Source organism: Nicotiana attenuata, chromosome 3, assembly GCF_001879085.1.
Source record: "Nicotiana attenuata strain UT chromosome 3, NIATTr2, whole genome shotgun sequence".
Lineage (NCBI taxonomy): Eukaryota > Viridiplantae > Streptophyta > Magnoliopsida > Solanales > Solanaceae > Nicotiana > Nicotiana attenuata.
In genome coordinates, this window is record NC_031991.1 from 26,670,607 (window position 1) to 26,691,202 (window position 20,596).

The 20,596-nt window shown below is 40.1% G+C and overlaps 2 protein-coding genes across 2 annotated transcripts; both read right to left on the minus strand.

Annotated features, from left to right (window-relative positions):
* Positions 3,737–4,593, minus strand: LOC109224559. The gene has a single exon (XM_019389119.1). It carries the CDS (start codon positions 4,262–4,264, stop codon positions 4,007–4,009), a length of 258 nt encoding a protein of 85 aa, XP_019244664.1. The 5' UTR covers positions 4,265–4,593; the 3' UTR covers positions 3,737–4,006.
* Positions 15,026–15,931, minus strand: LOC109224560 (protein NIM1-INTERACTING 2-like). Its single transcript, XM_019389120.1, has one exon. The coding sequence runs from the start codon at positions 15,685–15,687 to the stop codon at positions 15,310–15,312; it is 378 nt and encodes a 125-aa protein (XP_019244665.1). The 5' UTR covers positions 15,688–15,931; the 3' UTR covers positions 15,026–15,309.

The window sequence follows — 20,596 nt, forward strand, 5'->3', positions numbered from 1 at the left end:
CTGGTTCCGTGCATTGGGGAGAGCCTGCCATGTCGACCCCAGCACTGTCTCCGACTCTGACTGAGTCTTAGGGAAGTCTTCTAACCCTTCTGCTCTTTACTTTATTTATGTGACATGGGGACATGCCATGATTTTAAGTGTGGGGTGGAGACTTGCTCAAACTGTGTATTGTAATGTATATAGATGTTGTTGTGCTGTAACATTAGAGTGATGTGTTGTATATATTTGAGTGTGTTTATATTAGGAGTAGCTGACTTGGCCCAACGACGGACACTTGTCGACGGGTCTCTTGAGGGTCAAAGTCGGAATTAATGTAAACTGAAAACGAGTTAAAGGATTCTTCCTGAGGACGGACCACTTGGACAGTAATCTTGAGGGAAGTAGTCCATGTAGAATTTTTTTTATTTTTATTTTTAATTTCTTTTTATTTTCTCTCTTTTAGGTAGTGTAACACTTCCCCCTTGGTTTTTCTTTTGACCACGGTTCTTTTCCAAGGGCTTTTCTTGAACCGGGTTAGGTAGATTTTCCTTTTGTAGTTTTAGGACTAAAATGGGTGAAGGTTAGAATGCAACCTGTGATATGCACACTTGCAAATAACTAAAAGGAACTTGAGAGTGTGACGTCTAGTCTCATTTGTGGACTCGTAAATTCATGCCTTAATGTTGCACATCTTGTCTTGCTTGAACACTCGTATGATTGTGTTGATGAACTGATTCGGAATGAGTTACATGCTAAGTGTGTGTGAGTTGTTACTTGCATCCTATGCTTGCATATGATACCTACAACTTGCCCTGTGTGTTTGCAAAGCGAAATAGAAGTCGTTTGGTTTTAGAGATGATTGAGGCATTTCTTTGTGCAATCCTTTATACTTGAGAATCCACCTGTGCATATTACCATAGTTAACCCCTTTGAGCCTGAAGCCTGTTCTTTGATAACCCTATAATGATCTAAATCGATGTGTTTGAATAAGCTTAATTGTTTGAACCTTTACCTCCTAGAAGCACTTGAATCACTAAAGAATATACAAAAGTCAAAGTGTGGGGTGGGAGAGAGTTAATGAAAAAAGGGAATCAAGAATGAAGGTTTTGATTGGTGAACTGGCAGTGTACAATAAATCAAAAAAAAAACCAGTTGTACCTAAAGAAAAGTGGGGGTCACAAGTGAAACAAAATGTGGAATAATGATTGGGTTGAACATAAAGGTGAAATAAAAGGAAGTGTGTATTAAAAGTGCTTAGGGAGGTTAGTCACTATATCCAAATATATCCTACTCGTCCCTTAGCCTACATTACAACCTATAAAGACCTCTTGATCTTTGACTGAATGGCTCGATTAGTAGAGTATTACACTAGGGGCAAGCTTATGGTGTGTCTGTGTGGCATGTGAATGCTCTTTGCTGAGAGTGAGTGAATTCTTTCTATATATGGTTCCTTGTTGTTGAATTTTATGTGTGTGGAACCTCTCTCAGATTTGTTTATGTGAGGGCATGTGACTCAGGAAGAAAAAGTGAGTCTTCACTTCTGTTAGAGTAATTAGAGTGAACACAAGTGTGTCTTGGCATGAGAGTCTGCATTTGAGTTATGATTATGCACTGCTTAGGTCGATCATTGATAATAGCAGGTGTGACATAAATTGGGGCAATGCATTGAACAGTTAGGCCTAGAAGTGTGGTTTAGTTTGCTCGAGGACGAGCAAAGGCTTAAGTGTGGGGTGTTGATAATAGGTGAATTTGACTATAATCACACCTTAAATAATCACCTTCTTATGTAGTTTTAATGCTAAAAGTGATAACAAAATTCTCTTATTAGTGCTTTTCATGATTTGCAGGTGATATATGTATAAGGAAGGCTAAGGAGCAGTTTTGGAGTCAAAATTGGAGAAAAGAGGCCAAATGTGTAAATTCCCAATGAAGCTACGCCCTGCCAGCCCTTAGGATTCAGAAAAATGGTTTGGCCGCGGTTCTACCGCGTAACCGCGGCAGGCGCAGAAAAGTTCAGAGGTCAAAGTGTCAAATACGGGATTTTTAGACCTAAACCCTATTTAAAACATTAGACTTCGCCCAAGAGAATCATTATTGATTTTTAGGGTTTCTTAGCAAGGAAAACCATTGTGAGAGAATACTCAAAACATCTTTCTTCTTTACTTTTGATTTTTATGATGTATTCTATCTTAGTTTATTTTCCCATAGCCATGAGTAGCTAAATTCCTTGTCTAAGGTTTTGATGGAACCTATTGGGTGATGAACTTCTTGTTTATGTGAATACAAATTGCTAGTTTAATCTCTATTTGTTCAACTTCGTGTTTGTTGTAGTTAATTGACAGGATCCTCAATTAGCTGTGCCTATTTAGTGTGCATAACTTGGAAAAGAGTGCATATTTAGGATATTGTTGAACAACACCACTGCTAGATTATTAGAGGAATCTATAATTGCGGGTTTAAAGGCGGGATTAGGGATAACGAAGCCTTGGGTGTAATCTAAAGTGAATCGTGCTAAATGAAGTAAGCTAGTGTATCTCGGGAGAGTGCAATAGTAAATTACTGTGATTACTCGGGAGAGATTTACGGTAAGATTAGCGTTCATGATTGATAGAGATGTGTTGGTAAATTTGTATGAGCATAAACAGAAGGGATTCCATCAATAGGGGAAATCATTGCCTTAGCTTTTTATCATAATTGTTTACAACCTTATTAGTTTAGTTTACAGCCATTTAGTTACTTGCAAGCGTAGTTGTTAAAGAACATTCAACTGAGATTTGAATATTTGGGAAGCTGGTTCTGAAGAATTAGTGGGTCTGAAGATAGTGGTTGATAGGTTAACTCTCTGTGGATTCGATCCTGGGCGTAATACTCGGGTTATATTTGCAACGTCCGCAGAGTCCTTTTTATAAGGCATAGTTGGGCGTGATCAGTAGACAAGAAATAAAAGGAACTCCTTGAAACCATTTCGGTTAGGTTAATATTTGAAAGACGTAAAGAAAAATACACGAATTAAATATCCTCAAATGCGGGGGACATATGCTACGTACTACGACATCCAGGAGCAGAGCTAGAGTGTCCCGAGCGGGTTCGGCCGAACCAAGTAGCTTTGATTCGAATCTTATATTTATCTTAAAAGATTCATTGAATATATCTAAATTATTAATTTAGAACCCAGTAGTTTTTCAAATTCTGAACTCATAAATTTGAAATTCTAGCTCCGCCTTTGACTACATCGTTTTGATACAATTGTATTTTACCCTAATACTTTTATAGTATTCTCGTGTAGATCATTACTACTATATTTTATATATTCCATAAGATTGTTGAATCTAATTCTACCTCGTTTTAACCAACTTCTTCAAATACCTTTTGATTAGTTAAAAATTAAAAAGTATATATCGTAAGTATAGTGTGTACAATAATCCAAAAGAAACCAAAAAACATTTACTGAAAGGAAGACAAAGTTAAAGAGAGTAGATAAACGTTCCTTTCTCATCATTTACTTCGTCATTTCATTTTTCTCGTGTTCATATACCACCGCCAAATGATGTGGTGCAGTGGATGAGACTGCTCTTCCCTCAACCAGAGGTTTCGAATTCAAACTCTGGGTATGGGAAAATCTTTGGTAAGGAGCGCTTCCCACCAAATGGGGCCCAACGCGGCGCGAATACGAATATAATCGGGCTCCAATGCGAATACCGGACACCTAGTAAAAAAACCCAAAAAACCAGTTAAAATACCATTTTAAGAGGTCGAGTGGCATAAAATTAGAATTAGATAATCTGATTCCATAAAAGTCTTAGTTTTATTACATAAGAAATTAAAGAAGAAAAGCTAATTGCAATATTTAAACCTAACAAATTGGTATAATTCTCCCCAAAAAAGGAGAGATTGTAGACTTGTTATTAGTAATACGAGCAACAAACAGTAGTGAAAAAGCTTAACCTGTCCAGTGGATACGCCTCCAGGACCCTCACCGGTTAAAATGCACCAAGGGCGCACTTCACTCACTTAAGATTAGACGGCGTTAGTCTCCGTTTTCTGGTAGAGTATTGAGGTCCAAACGGCCTTTAGGCACGACTCTCTTTTGGCCACTTTTCTGCAGATATTTCACTGCCACATGCATCCTCCGCAAGATCGCGAAGAACTCGTCGACCTCCGCCTCCGAAGGCGGCGGCGACACGGCGCTATCCTCATTCGCAGCACTTTCTCTCTCATGCCTGTTCCGATCGCCGCCGTTAGCCTCGCCGTTCTCTGTTCTCTTCCTCTTCTTCTCTCCGTCCATAAGTAGCTATCTAATGTTCTCTATTTTTTATCTCCTCTCCCTAAATCTACGTAGTCTATTCTCTATTGACTAGGCTATGGCTGATTGTTGATCATTGGACTATAATGCATTTCAGTCCGTCATTCACCAATTTGTTGACGTCAGGGATGTGATATCATGGGAAATGGCACTTTCATTTTGATACTTCAACAATGCGCAACTTGTGAACCTCACCCACGCGCGCTCTTTCTACACGTCACGGATCTCTCCCATTTTCTGAAGATTTATTTATTTATTTTTATTATTGTATCTAGTACTACTATACTTGTGTATTATTCACCCAACGATCATAGACAATTCTTTTGCCCCATTTTATGTGAATGTGTCTAGATTTTGAGAGTCAAACGTAGTACTATTCTGCCGTATTTTTTTTATGTCTTTTAATATTTTGAGTTATTAATTATTATGATTTATAAGTAGTACCTTTTAAGTAGTTCGTAAATATGTAAGTTTTTCGAAAAACTAAAAAATACTATATCTAAGTGCATGATCCAAAGTAAGAAATTTAAATATCACATAAATTGAGACAAAAGGAGTACTATATCACAAGAATATTAAAAGAATTTGTTAAAAATAGAACTTCAATTCAAGAAAAACAAAAAAGTAAGGTACACAAATTAAAGTTGTCTCCCTGAGAACATTTCACTAGACCCCAGTTCGTTTGGTGTTATGTATTTTGGACGGCTTAATTTATAGTATTGAAATTGTCAAAATATATACCCAATTATTTTTAAGTTCTACTCGATGGATACAGGGAATAAAACCAAGTAATTGGCCGGCGATTGAACTTTAGGTTCCTTTAATTGTGGTTCTTTTATTTGTCAGACATACTTCTTTTTCCTTATTATTTTTCTTTAATTACAAAAATACCCGATATTCCCGGAAAGACTAAAAAGAGGACGACTACATGGAGTCAACATAATTAAATGATGAAAATAGGAAAAAATGGTACATTCACGTTGCACTCCATTAAATAACTCAAGCACCCACCACCCACTACATCTCTTAATCAATACTTTTGTTACAGATTTGGATATATCTTAAAATAACAAACAACTTAAATGATCCGTGTTATCACGGTAAAGTGGTTATAATTCTGTTTTTCTTTGAGCTGGGGTCTATCAAAACAGTCTCTCAACACTTTCACAAGGTAAAGATAAGGTATACGTACATAGGCAACTCCGGGAGTTAAAATTTATGGGTTCAACTTTAAAAAAAATTAATATTGAATCCATTATACTTTTAAAGTTATGGGTTCATATATATTATTTTTGTAATTTTAATGAATTTTTATGTATATATTTTTTACCTCGCGTCGGGAGTTATAGGTTCAATTAAACCCTTAAGTACTGCACTGCATCCACCCCTGTACTTACACTATATTCTTCCCAAACCTCACTTGTGAGATTACATTGGGTATGTTATTGTTATTGTTGTTATCATGGTAAAATGATAAGAAATTAAGAATGCAGTTTGCTCTGTGGAAACTATATATGCTTGTATATAGCAAAGGAGGATTGAAGTTTTGGCGAAAATTTGAGTTTACTTTGTCTCTCTACTACTAGGAAGAAAGTGTTGGATAAGACTTAATATAAAATGCTATTATTTGCTTTCTAGAAAAAAATTTCAGTGTCCGGATATGATATGTGTAATAATTGAGGAGGACAAGAATGTTAGGAACGAGAGGATATTATTTATTAATGGATCGTTGCATGGATTCTGAGAGTGCTGTGTTTGATAGAACGATTACAAAAAAAATAAAAATAAAAAATAAAAAATTAGCTACGAACTTGTCGCTAATCTGTTTTTAAATCGCTCGTAGCTAACAAAAATTCTTAATAATCTACCACTAATCTGTTGCTAAAGAGAATTAGCGACAAATATTTTTGTTTAGCTATAAAATATGTCCGTCGCTAAATCCTATTTTCTTAGTAGTGAAACGAAGGAACTTGAGTTCGCATGGAGCTCTTGCTGTATGTTCTATGGTTTGATCATGATTATTACAATAATTGAGTTACTCTTCTTCCTTAATTCCGCACAAAGAAAATTCTTAGTAGGCGTTTGGACATATAAATAATAATTTTTTTTAAAAAGTTGAATTTGGAGTTAAGTTGAAAATTTGTATTCGGATTTTGAAATTATATTTGGACATGCATTTTGCTTGGAAAATTGTTGCAATTTTATGAGTGGAGAAAAAAATTCTAAACATTTTTAAAAAGTGTTTTTTTCGTTTTTGAAAAACTTATTTTCGAAAATTTTCCAAAAACTTGAAAAATTTCATGGAGTAATATATTTTTAAATTTCATTTTGAAAAAAAAAAAAGAAAAGAAAAATGTATGAAAAAACTGGGCCTTAAAAAGTTGGGAAGAAAAGTAACCTTCGGACAATTTTCAGTTTAGTTAGAGGAGGTTAATTAGTCAAAGTATCAAACCACGTGCTGACTCCCATGCATGCAATGTTATCAATCACTTTAAACTTTCTTTCTATCTCTCTTCACTTTTCCTTTTAAATTTGGTTGGGTTTCAGAGGTTAGACTCCGTCGTAGAAATATTGTTTGCGTTTAATTTCTTATCGTAATAATATAGATCGAAATCTAAATAGAAGAATCATATATAAGGCAGGACGACCAAGAGCTAATCAAGCCGAGGTCACGTGTGAGAAGCAATACACTAACGAGTGATTCGGCTGCGGTTGAGGTCGAGTACTCCATTCAGCCTGAACGGCTAGTTCAACCCTTAGACATTTCTAGAGGAATATTCCATAGGATATTCCAAGAACTTAAGTACCCCGATTAAAGACCGTTGGGTAAAGAAAGTATTTTTGTATAAATATCGTAAGAGAGAGTAACTAAAGGAGGGGGGGGGGGGGGGTTGGCAAAAACTCAGACACAGGTAGACATATCTTGACAGAGAAGCAGAGATAATTCATCTCTGGCTCCTGGTCAAGGAGAAAGAAGAAAGAAAGCTTAGATCCTCAGTATCCATCATTAGTTGCATTATATCAAATGTATGGGGCCAACCTTATTCAAGAACGGTGACCCTTTTTATCTATGTATTCTTCGTTATCATTTAATATCAGCGAAATCATCATCCTTTTCTTATGCGATAGGATTTAATCCTTATTATAGTTAAATTTTATATTCAGTTATGCCTGCTTATTCTTATCTCCTATCTCGGATCTAGGATAAATTATCTTTGGCTAGGATTTGCCTCAAATCTTCTTATTTAGTTAGTTCAATAAAAAAGTCTAACACTTTTTGGTCGAACAATTTGGTGCCGTCTGTGGGGATTTTCTAGCCAAAGATTTAGTTTCCTCTAGATCTAAGGTCAGCCAGAGTCCCACTTTTCGGTTGACGTAGCCTCTCCCTCTTGGTACAAACACCAACTCGAAATATTTGTAGGTAAGCTCTTGAAATAACTAAAAAAACCGAGGTCAGATCTTTGCACGAAATCGAAATTATATTTTGATATCTACGTGAAAGTCACGTCTTGCTGAAGGGGTGAGTCTGGTATGTCGTAAGCGTGAGTTGTCAAAATAGGATTATGGCCACTACGCACTAAGCACGTCCACCATCTTATTGTTATATTAACGTCAGATACCAATCTACACTTTATGCACACTGCCCTCTCTCTCTCTCTCTCTCTCTCTCTCTCTCTCTCTCTCTCTCTCTCTCTCTCTCTCTCTCTCTCTCTCTCTCTCTGTTACAAATGAATGATAGCCTATTGTGTAATTTTTTGAAATAGCAAGCTTACCATGCCCGTGTGTCTGCGGTATGACTTACGTTCCCATTTTTTTGTGCACCCGGGACTGGATCGAACTAGGACTCGAACTCGAGATCCCGACGGGAAAAATAAGTTGTCATTCCACAAGACGCCTAGATTCGACTAACGGCGAAGCCAAACATGGGGCCGGGATCAAATATGAAGCCAGCATTCAAGTAAGGGTCAAAACGAGTCGTATTACAATGCCCCTCTCCACTCGTCAACCAATCAGGCCAAGGTAACAAACAATTTAGTTTGGGTTTGACTTGCTATTTTTCTTTGAGTAGGATAGGAATAGGAACACTCTCCAACTACGCGAACAAGAGAACAAACGCCATCAAAACAACACTCTCCACGCCATATCATCTTGCAGGCAACGGATGAGTGAAGCCACCTCTCCAACAAATTGGTACTTAACGCCATAAAGGAAAAAGTCTGAATAGACCGGGATCGAATCACCAGCTCGGAGAACGTACGAATCTCTCCAGTACTCAGAAAGAACACAAGTGCGTGAAACCCATCCACGCGCTCGCCAAAAGCAACTATGCGACGACACAACTAGTTAAAATCTGATCTCGCCCATACGTGATCCCGGCTTGAGTGTGACATTCATCACCCAGTTTATCAACTACCTCTCCAGGCGAAGCGATGAAGGAACTAGATAGACTGGGACTCCTCGAACGTATCTACGGATTGTACAGTAGCGTGTAACCTTCTCCAATAAATGAATAAGCAAAACAACATACAGAATTCTTGCGTAACTCCACCAAGTTAACACAGAAAAAATAGTCGACCTTACTCAAATTCATTAGCACGTCAAATTCGACCTCGCTCGAATTTACAAGTCAAAATGGACTTCGCCCAAATTGGCAAATCAAAATTCGACTTTGCTCGAATTTACAAGTAAAAATGGAATTCGCCCAAAATTGGAAAATCAAAATTCGACTTCACTCGAATTTACAAGTCAAAATTGATTTCGCTCGAACAAGCGAATCAAAATTTGACTTTCGCTCGAATTTACAAGTCAAAATTCGATCTCGCTTGAATTTACATGTCGAAACTCAACCTCACTCGAACTAGCGAGTCAAAACTCGACTTCGCTCAAATTTAAAGTCAAAATTCGACCTCGCTTGAATTTAAAAGTCGAAACTCGACCTCGCTCGAACTAGCAAGTAAAAATTCGACTTCGCTCGAATTTACAAGTCAAAATTCGACCTTGCTCGAATTTACAAGTCGAAGACCTCGCTTGAACTAGCGAGTCAAAACTCGACTTCGCTCGAATTTACAAGTCAAAATTCGACCTCGCTCGAATTTACAAGTCGAAACTCGACCTCGCTTGAACTAGCGAGTCAAAATTTGACTTCGCTCGAATAGGCGAGTCAAAATTCGACCTCGTTCGAATTAACATGCCAAATGCGATCTCGCTCGAGTTAACAAGTCAAGTTCGGCCTCGTCCGAATTAGCAGGTCAAATTCAATCCCGCTCAAATCGATTACCAAAAGTCAAGGACTTATTGCGAGAAAATTCAAGAAATCTGAAAAGAAAAGGAAGAGCCAAAGACATACAATCAAAGACGAATAGACTATTTTATTCAAAAATAAAAATAAGAAAATGAGATAGTGCCTTATAAAGGACCAAAAGGGGACCCCCACCCAATCAACTAAGTACAAAAAAAAATTAAGTATAGAAGGACAAGTTAAAAGTACAAAGGTTTCACTCAGCATCACCCCCATCCACGCCATCATCTCTTTCTCTGCTGGGTTCGGCGACGTCACCTCCACCATCACCCTCTCCATCAGAATGGTCATAATCAAAGGCAAGCCCATCCTCAGCCTCATCGTCCCCATCGGCCTCCGGTGTCCAGGGGTCATAGCTGTAGGCAAGCCGGGCCTCACGCGCTTTCACTCGAACTTTTTCAAAAACGGCTTCCAAAATATTGCCCGCTGCCAACAAGCCCTTATATATATCCCGCTGAGCCTCAGCATGGATCCACATCTCGTAAAAATAGCGAGGAACGTCAGCAGAGGTGGATGCAGAAGGAGTCAAAGCCAACAATTGAGCCCTCTCAGCCTCGAGAGCAGAAATTTGATCACCCAGGGTCGAGACCTCTCCCTAGAGCTCAGCAATTCTCTCATCAAGTCGTGCCTCCCTCAGAGTAGTCGTCCCCATATCAGTTGCGCGCTCATACCCGAGAACGCGGATAGAATCCTCCAATGTCGCAGCCCTCGCCAAGGACGCTACTCGGGTTCTTCGACTCTCTCTAACTCGGCCACCTTCTCCTCCAATTCAGTCACCTTCTCCGCCAGCTCAACACCTAGACCGACAACCCTAGAATCAGTTTGCTCAAGCTTCGCCCGAAGATCAGCACACTCAGCCGAAACGCCCTTGCCCACCTCGGGATCTTCTTCTTTAGACCTAAGCAGAACCTCAAGTTCGCTACATCTGCCCATGGACCGCATCAGGTCCTCGTCCTTTCGCTCCAACTCCTCCCTAAGGGACTGAGGATCGCCTCCCTCCCTAATTCGTGAATGCATCTCACGGCACTTGTCGCGGTATCGACAGTATTTTGAAACCACCTTCTAGGAAACAGTAGCCCGCTTCTCCTCGCAGCGGAGACTCTTAGTCTCCTAAATAAAAGTCTGAAGAAAGAAAAGAGGACGAAGAGAAGTCAGTGAGAGTAAAAGACGTGAAACAAAGAAAGCAATAAAGAACTCGCCCTCAAAGCCATTCCGGCTACGCCCCATGATAGGCCAGCATCGCTGATCTTCTGAAGGGTCGTGTTTTCGGTAGCGGAACAAAGAATGGCAAATTGGGGCACAGGGTTTACTGTGTCCTCCAATAAGTCTGTATGAGGAAATCTTGATCACGCAGGAGGAACTATCAGTTCCCGCTTCCACCCGAGTGAACCTCTCTTCAAACATTCTTATATCCTCGGGGTCAATATCAGAACCGGACTCGCAGTCATCTACAACCATGCCCTTTTCCCTCTCGCTGGCTGAAAAGGAGGCACATGCCTGTTGTGAAGTCGACGAACCACTCAGAATGATTACAGCGGCCTCCAAGCTCTGTCCCCCTTACAAAGAAGCCAAATCCACGATCGGAGGAGGCACGATCTCAACGCCCAAACCAGTACCCTCGTCCGGTTCGGATACCGCCAACGCGAGTTTGCCCTTCGAAGGTCCCTTGATCTCAACCACTATCCTCCGTCTCTTAAAAGGGGCCTCGTCGTCTTCGTCCTCCAACGAATCGTCCACCAAATGAACTGCGGGAGCCGGAACCCCCGCCAAGGGAGAGGCAGCTGGGCGACCAAGCCTGCACGAAGTCAAAATCTGCTAGACAGTGGCGGTCTGGCGGGTTCACTTGCAGCCACAGCAAGAACGGGCTCGGCCGAGATGCCCAACTGGTGGAAAGCGGGCGTAGGAGCCCTCGCCCTCCTTGCCGCCCTCCGACCTGTAAACAAAGAAGAGAGATAAGAGGATAGAAATAACAGTGTAAAAGTCAACAATCGAAGCCGAAGATGACTCACCGACCACAGGTCTACGCCCGAACCTCTCATTGAAATGCGACCACTCGTGAATCCCCATAGTATGGGGCAAAACCCGACTCACCCAGTCGCAAATGTCAACAACTGGTGAAGGAGGATCCCGTTGGGCTGCAAAGAAAGAAAAAGAACGATAAAATTACCCCCAAAGGAAACAACGGTCATTTTAGAAGGGAAACACTTATGAGAAAAATTCCACTCCTCGGGGAATCCGCTGAGGTTCGATACCACATGTGCCGTCTTCACGTAGAAGAAATTTTCCCAAAAATGACGATTAGTTTCATCATCCATCTTCACTACCAACCCGTTGGTCCCCCGATGGCGCATATGAATCATCGTGGCCTGTGAAAGCTTGGGGCGAAGAGGTGAAGCACATGGCGTAAGGAAATACCACGGCTGGACAACTCTGTATATTTGATAAGCATGAGAAATAGTTTGTATATGATACGGAGAGAGCTGAGCCGGGCACACATTGTAGAAGTGGCGAAAATCCTCTGCCAATGAGGGAAGAGGAAGCGTGTAGCCAACGACAAATGGGTATGCGTAGAATGTGCAGTACCCCGGGCGGTGTGTTTGGACTATATCACTAGCAGCGGGAACTATTTCAACATGGGCCGGGATTCGCCACTTAGTTCTAAACGCAGTGATCACCACCACGCATCCATCGTGGAGATGATAGGTTCAGGTTCATCCTCAGGCAGGCTTTTGAAGTCTGATCTAGCTTTCCTGGAGTGTGGGATTATCTCGTCCACGGTAGGAAAGTTTTCATCTTCCACCATGGCCACCCCTTCCTCATGGTGAGGTGCATCCGCAACCAACATCACAGGGTCATAGGGAGCGTTGGCCATTTTTCTGATTGTGCGAAGAAGAAGTGCAAAGATGAAGGAGGTAACAGTAGGAAAGGACACTAAGGAGAGGAAGAAAACACAGAAGCTGAAAGTCCGAAGAAGAAAAGAACTCGGGCTTCAAGGGCTCTAAAAACACAACAATTCAAAATTGGAGTGCATGTCCCTATTTATAAGAGCATAGGCACCCCAATGAAGAAAGCCCAAATGCCGCCTTATTAACTTCGAAACGGAAGAAGCGAGGGAAACGGTGTAACGTATGGGGAACGTGCGCCATAATGACGCGTGAAGAAAGTGTCATTTCAAACTGACGTAACGGTCAGGTGCGGATTTTGAAGCGTCACCTCACCACCTCGCCAACAAAGGGGAATCACTCTTTGGCCAATGTTCTCAGATTTCTCAAAAAATGTAACAGGCATAGTCCGCCCACCGAGCTCGCCCAAAGGCAAGCTCGACGGGCGAAGGGACTAACTGTATAGGTCGAAATATTAATAGAAGAATCTTACTTAAGGGAGGATGACTAAGAGCTAACCAAGCCGATGTCACGTATGAGAATCAATATACTAACGAGTGATTTGGCTGCGGTCGAGGTCGAGCACTCCATTCAGCCTGAACGGCTAGTTCAACCCTTAGACATTTCTAGAGGAATATTCCACAGGTTATTCCAAGAATTTAAGTACCCCCGTTAAGGACCGTTGGATAAAGAAAGTATTTTTGTATAAATATCGTAGAAGGGAGTAACTAGGGGGGGGAGGGGAACTCATAGACACAGGTAGACATATCTTGACAGAGAAGCAGAGATAATTCATCTCTGGCTCCTGGTCAAGGAGAAAGGAAAAAGGAAGCTTAGATCCTCAGCATCCATCATTAGTTGCATTATATCAAATGTATGGGGGTCAACTTTATTCAAGAACGGTGACCCTTTTTATTTATGTATTCTTTGTTATCATTTAATATCGTCGAAATCATCATCCTTTTCTTATGCGACGGGATTCAATCATTGTTATAGTTAAATTTTATGTTCAGTTATGCCTGCTTATTCTTATCTCCTATCTCGGATCTAGGATAAATTATCTTTGGCTAGGATTTGCCTCAAACCTTCTTATTTAATTAGTTCAATAAAAAAGTCTAACACTTTTTGATTGAAGAGTAATGTCATCTGAAATAACTTGATTTATTTTTGCTGAGTCTTATAACTAGCACTCAGTGTCAAAATTGGATGGTCTAAGATCTAAATACTAATTTTATTAAAGGGTAATAAGACAAAAGACACAAGTTTTAACAAAATAAAGTGTAAAAATGAAATAGATCCACCATTGTTCCGAACAATCGGTCTAAAGGAAATATAAAATTAAGTATATTGGAAAAGTATGAGAAGATTAGTTATTAACAGTCCACCCTTAAGCCTTGACTAATTGGTTATCATCCTGCTAATGTTGATTTGTAAGACTTAAAAACGAAAAAAAATCAAATTTCCTTCTACTTTCCACTCTTCTGTTCTTATTCTCGTGCTGCCGATTAACAACAACTGAGTGTTTAAGACAAAGACAACTTAAAAACATATAGACACAAAAGTACTGTCTTTTTATTTATCTCAATCAATTAGCTAGTAGAATTAGTAAACCCGTTTAAATAATAATTAAAAAAGCAATTGACTTCACGACTAATGAAACATGGATGATAGAACTTTTACCGAGAAAACTAATAATCTGAGGTATTCTAGTAATTATCTTTACTTTGTCCATAAATATATTATTTTCTTTTTCTATTCCGAATATTTTTCGCCAAGTAAGTTTACTACATTTACAAATCATAATTTGCATACGGAGAACAGGCAAGCAAAGGAAGAAGAATCATTGAAAGGTTCTAGCTAGGTTTTTTACGTCTCTTGAAACTCGTTAAGGAAAAAATCAAGCTCCCTAAATTAATATGCAATCAAATGCACCCTCTGCTATCATTATTCGTATTTGGTTAAGTCGATTATTAAATGGTGGAAGAAATTAAAAAGCCATATATTAAAATGAACAACAGCATCCGGTGTTCTATGCCTTCAGTTTCCGCGCACATAAAAATAAAGCAATTGATTCGTAATTTTCAAATAAGATTTGTCCGGGATACGAAAATAAGAGAAGATAGAGAAAACTATACAACATGCGGCATTCCCCAAGATTTTAATTTAACCTTCCCTCTTATTTTTGAGATAATATTAACGTAAAGTTACTTTTCGTTAAAATTTGTGCCAGAAAGATACTATAATTTAATCAATATGTACGTAGAGTAATATATACTGTATCCCATTAACTTTCTTCTTTTATGTTACAAAAGTATATTATCACATTAATAAATTATTGATCATGAATTATCTTATAAGTATCATATCATTTTTTAACTTCACGGTCATATTGTGTTTTAACTTCGCCATAGTATATATAATTATGAAGAAATATATTCTAAAAAGAAGTCAAATGGTTCGAAAAGATTAAAAATGCATGCATTTATTTAACGATATTAAAAAGATAAAATGAAATAATAATTTTGGTGCACAATGGAGTATATAATTAAGGAAAAGTAAAAGTAAGTCACAAAGAGCAAACCAATCCATTAGTTTATACAATAGTCCAGTTATTTAGAATTACCAGAGAAATATATATAACCTAGTGAAAAAACTTAACTATTTAATACCCAAAAAAAAAAAGAAGAAAAAACTGAGAAGTAGGGGTAGTTCTTCGAATCGACGAGAAAAGGGAATAATAGTTCGACTGTAAAAGCTTAACCTGTACAGCAGAAACAGCGACTTTCAACGTCGGCTAAAATGCACATGTTACGTGTTCAATTCTGTAACTTCAAGCTTAAACGGCGTTAGTCTCCGCCTTCCGGTAAAGCGTTGAGGTCCAAACCACCTTTTCGCACGATTCCTTGTGTTCTTCTCTGGCCAGCTACAACAGTACTGTTCATACCGGCCGGCGATGCGGTTAATTTGCCGCCGTGAACGTTAACGTTTGGCACAATTTGAGAATTCTTCTGGAGATATTTCACTGCCACGTGCATCCTCCGCAAGATCGTGAAGAACTCGTCAACCTCCGCCTCTGATGGCGGCGGCAACACCACCGTCTCCTCCTCCTCCTCCTCCTGCTTCACAGCGGTTTCCATCTCATGCTTGCTCCGATCTCCGCCGCCGTTAACCTCCTCGTTTTCTATTCTCTTCCTTTTCTTCTCCCCGTCCATAGTAAGTAGCATCTACTAGGCTGATTAATGGTTAATAATTTCTATTACTTCTCTATTTATTCTCTCCTTTTTATCAATAGTACCTAGTATTTCTATGCTTTTCATATGTAATTTTTCTCCCTGGCTTATTGCTGGTGGTTTAGAATATAATGCCTCCGTTCCTCGACTCATCCTGTTGCTGACATAGCGAATCTGATATCATGTGAATGGCATTATCATATGTGTAATGGTCACCCACGCGCTTTCTTTTTGCATGCCAAAATATGTCTTTCCCTTAGGAGGTACTTTTTTCATATAATAATAAAATAAAGATCTTACAATTAGCTTACAAATTATCTGTGTTCATAAGTCGATTCAATACGATTTTGAGGAGATTTAAGTTCCGAATCTTGGTTTTTGGTTTTTAGAAATGCTATATTATCAATACAAATTATCGGTGTGGCTTTATGTTTCATTCAAAAAATAAGAGTTTGGTTCTTTGCTTTAAAAGAAAAGCAAAGAGAGAATAGATCTAGTATTATATATGTATGGGTCAAAATTAAATCAGAGAAATTCGGCACGTGAAGACATAAGGCCAAGGTCGGATATGCCGAGGTCGGACAGGCCGAGGTCGGACAGGCTAAGGTCGGACCGTCATCAATAAAGCCAAGGTCGGACCGTCATCAATAAAGCCGAGGTCGGACAGGCCAAGGTCGGACCGTCATCAATAAAGCCGAGGTCGGACAGTGATGAAACAACTAGTCTGCTTTGGAATCCTCAAAATGAATATTCTACTGAATATTTTCTCTAATTGTACCTTTTCTTTTAATATTTTTCTAGGAATACCCCTTATTAATAGGAAGGGAGGACTTCCCAAAAAGGGGGCTCTGGCTCTCTCCCTCTCCCTCTTTCTAGAAAAATATGTAACACACCTCTCCAAAGAAATGAGAGGATCTATGATCCCATACCTTCATCAGACCCAAAAAGGGTCCAATGGTTCTTGTATTTTTTGTCTATCATTCATCTTTATCAAATGAAAGAAGATCCGACTCACTCAAGATCGGGTGAATCTTTTTCTTTATTTACATTTTATTGCCACTTAATGTTACTTAATGCATCTATATTTATGCTATTAAATCTGGCCATAATCGCCGTCAACATTTATACTCGGCTATGTTTTTTAATTCGTATTATTCATCTCGGATCTAGAGTTGATTATCTTTAACTAGGATTTACCCCTTCATCTTTGATTGATTTGTCCAAAAAGTTTAATATTTTTTGAGCCAAACAATTTGGCGCCGTCTGTGGGGATTTTCTAATTAAAATTTTAGTTTCCTCTAGATCTTGAATTCAATTCTAGTTCCACGGTCTGTTCATGGTAGATATTTCCTAGTACGGCTCTCTACCATAACATGTAAAGAAGGAATCGTGATTTCAAGAAATCGCTTTTGCTACACAATGTGTACTTTCCTTGATTCTCAGCTTTTTATCTTGATTTGCAACTTGTGTTAGTTCTGTTAAGAAACTCTTTTGTGGTTTAAGTTTTTCCAATATTTTCCCTCGAATATCAAGTGGCACTGTAATTTCAGAAAGCCATTTATTTAATAAAATTAAGCAGAAATCTCCACAGGAAAAATGGACCAAAACACTATCAGTCTAAAGAAGGATATACTGGCTGGACCTACATATACTAACTTGGTAAGGGAATTTTTGTTGGTTGACGTTATCCTTGAACTACTACACCATCCACGTGATGAGATATGCATTATCTAAGAATCCTTAGTTGACAAACGGCAAGCGTCAGTAAGCCTTGTGAGACGGAGAACGAAACACCAAAAATGAAACTTCTCTACCCAATCTCACAGACCCATCTGAGCTGCCATACCGAGTTACAGTTTCTTCAAACTCAATAGAAACATATGTTTCATCTTCCGCAGAAGATAAAATCTTCATCGCCTCTACAACACACTCGGTTGTAGACGTAAAACTTTACTAAAGCGGACAGCCTTGCCAAAATTGGTAGCGGCCACCGAAAGCATAACCGAAGAAGGGAACGTGATCAAATTGAGGTAACGAATGCTTTTATTTTGTTTTAACTAACTATTTCTCCAAGTGGAATAAAAGTAGGGACTCCCCCAGGAAATACGCCATATTCTCCAACGCAAGCAAAATTAAGCAAACTGGCACTCCCCCAGGAAATACGCCATATTCTCCAGTGCAAGCAAAATTAAGCAAATTGGGACTCCCAGGAAATACATCATATTCTCCAATGCAAGCAAAATTAAGCAAACTGGGACTCCCCCAGGTAACACCCTACGGCCAAGGGCCATCACCAAAAAGAAGAATTCGGCCTCGTCCGAATCAACCGTCGACCTACGGCCAAGGGCCATCGCCAAAAAGAAGAATTCGGCCTCGTCCGAATCAACCGTCGACCTTTAAGGCCAAGGGCCTCGAACAACGACGGGTTAACATTTCGATAAGTCGAAATAACACCCTTTAAGGCCAAGGGCCTTCGCCAAAGAAGAAGAGTCCGACCTTGATCGAACGACGACGGGTTAACATTTCGATAAGTCAAAATAACACCCTTTAAGGCCAAGGGCCTTCTCCAAAAATAAGAAGAGTTCGACCTTGATCGAACGACGACGGGTTAACATTTCGATAAGTCGAAATAACACCTTTTAAGGCCAAGGACCTTCGCCAAAGAAGAAGAGTTCGACCTCGATCGAACAACGACGGGTTAACATTTCGATAAGTCGAAATAACACCCTTTAAGGCCAAGGGCCTTCGCCAAAAAGAAGAGTTCGGCCTCGTCCGAATCAACATCCGGCCTCGTCCGAATCAGCCTTCGGCCTTGTCCGAATCACCATTCGGCCTCGTCCAAATCAACCTTCGGCCTCGACCGAGTCAGCCTTCAGCCTCTATCGAACGACGACGGGTTAACATTTCAATAAGTCGAAATGGTACCCTTCCCTTTAAGGCCAAGGGCCTTCGCCAAAGAAGAAGAGTTCGACCTTGATCGAACGACGACGGGTTAACATTTCGATAAGTCGAAATAACACCCTTTAAGGCCAAGGGCCTTCGCCAAAAAGAAGAAGAGTTCGACCTTGATCGAACGACGACGGGTTAACATTTCGATAAGTCGAAATAACACCCTTTAAGGCCAAGGGCCTTCGCCAAAAAGAAGAAGAGTTCGACCTTGATCGAACGACGATGGTTTAACATTTCGATAAGTCGAAATAACACCCTTTAAGGCCAAGGGCCTTCGCCAAAAAGAAGAGTTCGACCTTGATCGAACGACGACGGGTTAACATTTCGATACGTTCGAAATAACACCCTTTAAGGCCAAGGGCCTTCGCCAAAGAAGAAGAGTTCGACCTCGATCGAACAACGACGGGTTAGCATTTCAACAAGATCGAAATAACACCCCTACGGCCAAGGGCCTTCGTTAAAAAAAAGAAGAGTTCGACCTTGATCGAACGACGATGGGTTAACATTTCGACAAGTTCGAAATAACACCCTTTAAGGCCAAGGGCCTTCGCCAAAGAAGAGGAATTCGACCTCGATCGAACGACGGGTTAACATTTCGATAATTCGAAATAACACCCTTTAAGGCCAAGGGCCTTCGCCAAAAAGAAGAGTTCGACCTCGATCGAACGACGACGGGTTAATATTTCGACAAGTTAGAAATAACACCCTTCAAGGCTAAGGGCCTCCGCCAAGAAGAACGATCAAACGATGACGGGTCAATATTTCGACAAAATCGAAATAATACCCCCTAAGGCCATGGGCCTTCGCCGAAGAGAATTCGAAATGTCCCTAAGGCCAAGTGCCGTCAGAAAATATAAAGGGAAAGAAAGATCGGGACTCGCCATGCGGGAATCTACCTCGCACCAAAGTCGCGAAAAGCGAAAACATGGAAAAGTACAAGGCGAATAACAACGAAAAATTCTTCTTTATACAAAGTCACTGCGCAAATAGTCGCAGATTACATACGACCCGGATCAATGGTAAAAAAAGACAGCTATCTTTTCACTCGTCGTCACCATCGCCACTCTCTTCACCACCATCTCCAAGATATTCTCCCTCGGCATCGGCATCCTCAGCTGCAACCCATACTAGTCGACCTCCCCATCCGAATTTCTCGAACTACGATTAATAAAGTCCGCTCACCGAGCTCGACCAAGAGACGACCTCGATAAGCGGAGGGACTAACTGCATGGGTCAAAATTAGACCAGAGAAATTCGGCACGCGAAGACATAAGGCCAAGGTCGGACAGGCCAAGGTCAGACAGGCCGAGGTTGGACATGCCGAGGTCGGACAGGCCAAGGTCGGACCGTCATCAATAAAGCCGAGGTCGGACCGTCATCAATAAAGCCGAGGTCGGACAGGCCAAGGTCGGACCGTCATCAATAAAGCCGAGGTCGGACAGGCCGAGGTCGGACAGTGATGAAACAACTAGTCTGCTTTGGAATCCGCAAAAGGAATATTCTACTGAATATTTCCTCTAATTGTACCTTTTCTTTTAATGTTTTTCTAGGAATACCCCTTATGAATAGGAAGGGAGGACTTCCCAAAAAGGGGGCTCTGGCTCTCTCCCTCTCCCTCTTTCTAGAAAAATATGTAACACACCTCTCCAAAAAGATGAGAGGATCTGTGATCCCATACCTTCAGCAGACCTAAAAAGGGTCCAATGGTTCTTGTATTTTTTGTCTATCATTCATCTTTATCAAATGAAAGAAGATCCGACTCACTCAAGATCGGGTGAATCTTTTCCTTTATTTATATTTTATTGCCACTTAATGTTACTTAATGCATCTATCTTTATGCTATTAAATCTGGCCATAATCGCCGTCAACATTTATACTCGGCTATATTTTTTAATTCGTATTATTCATCTTGGATCTAGAGTTGATTATCCTTAACTAGGATTTACCCCTTCAT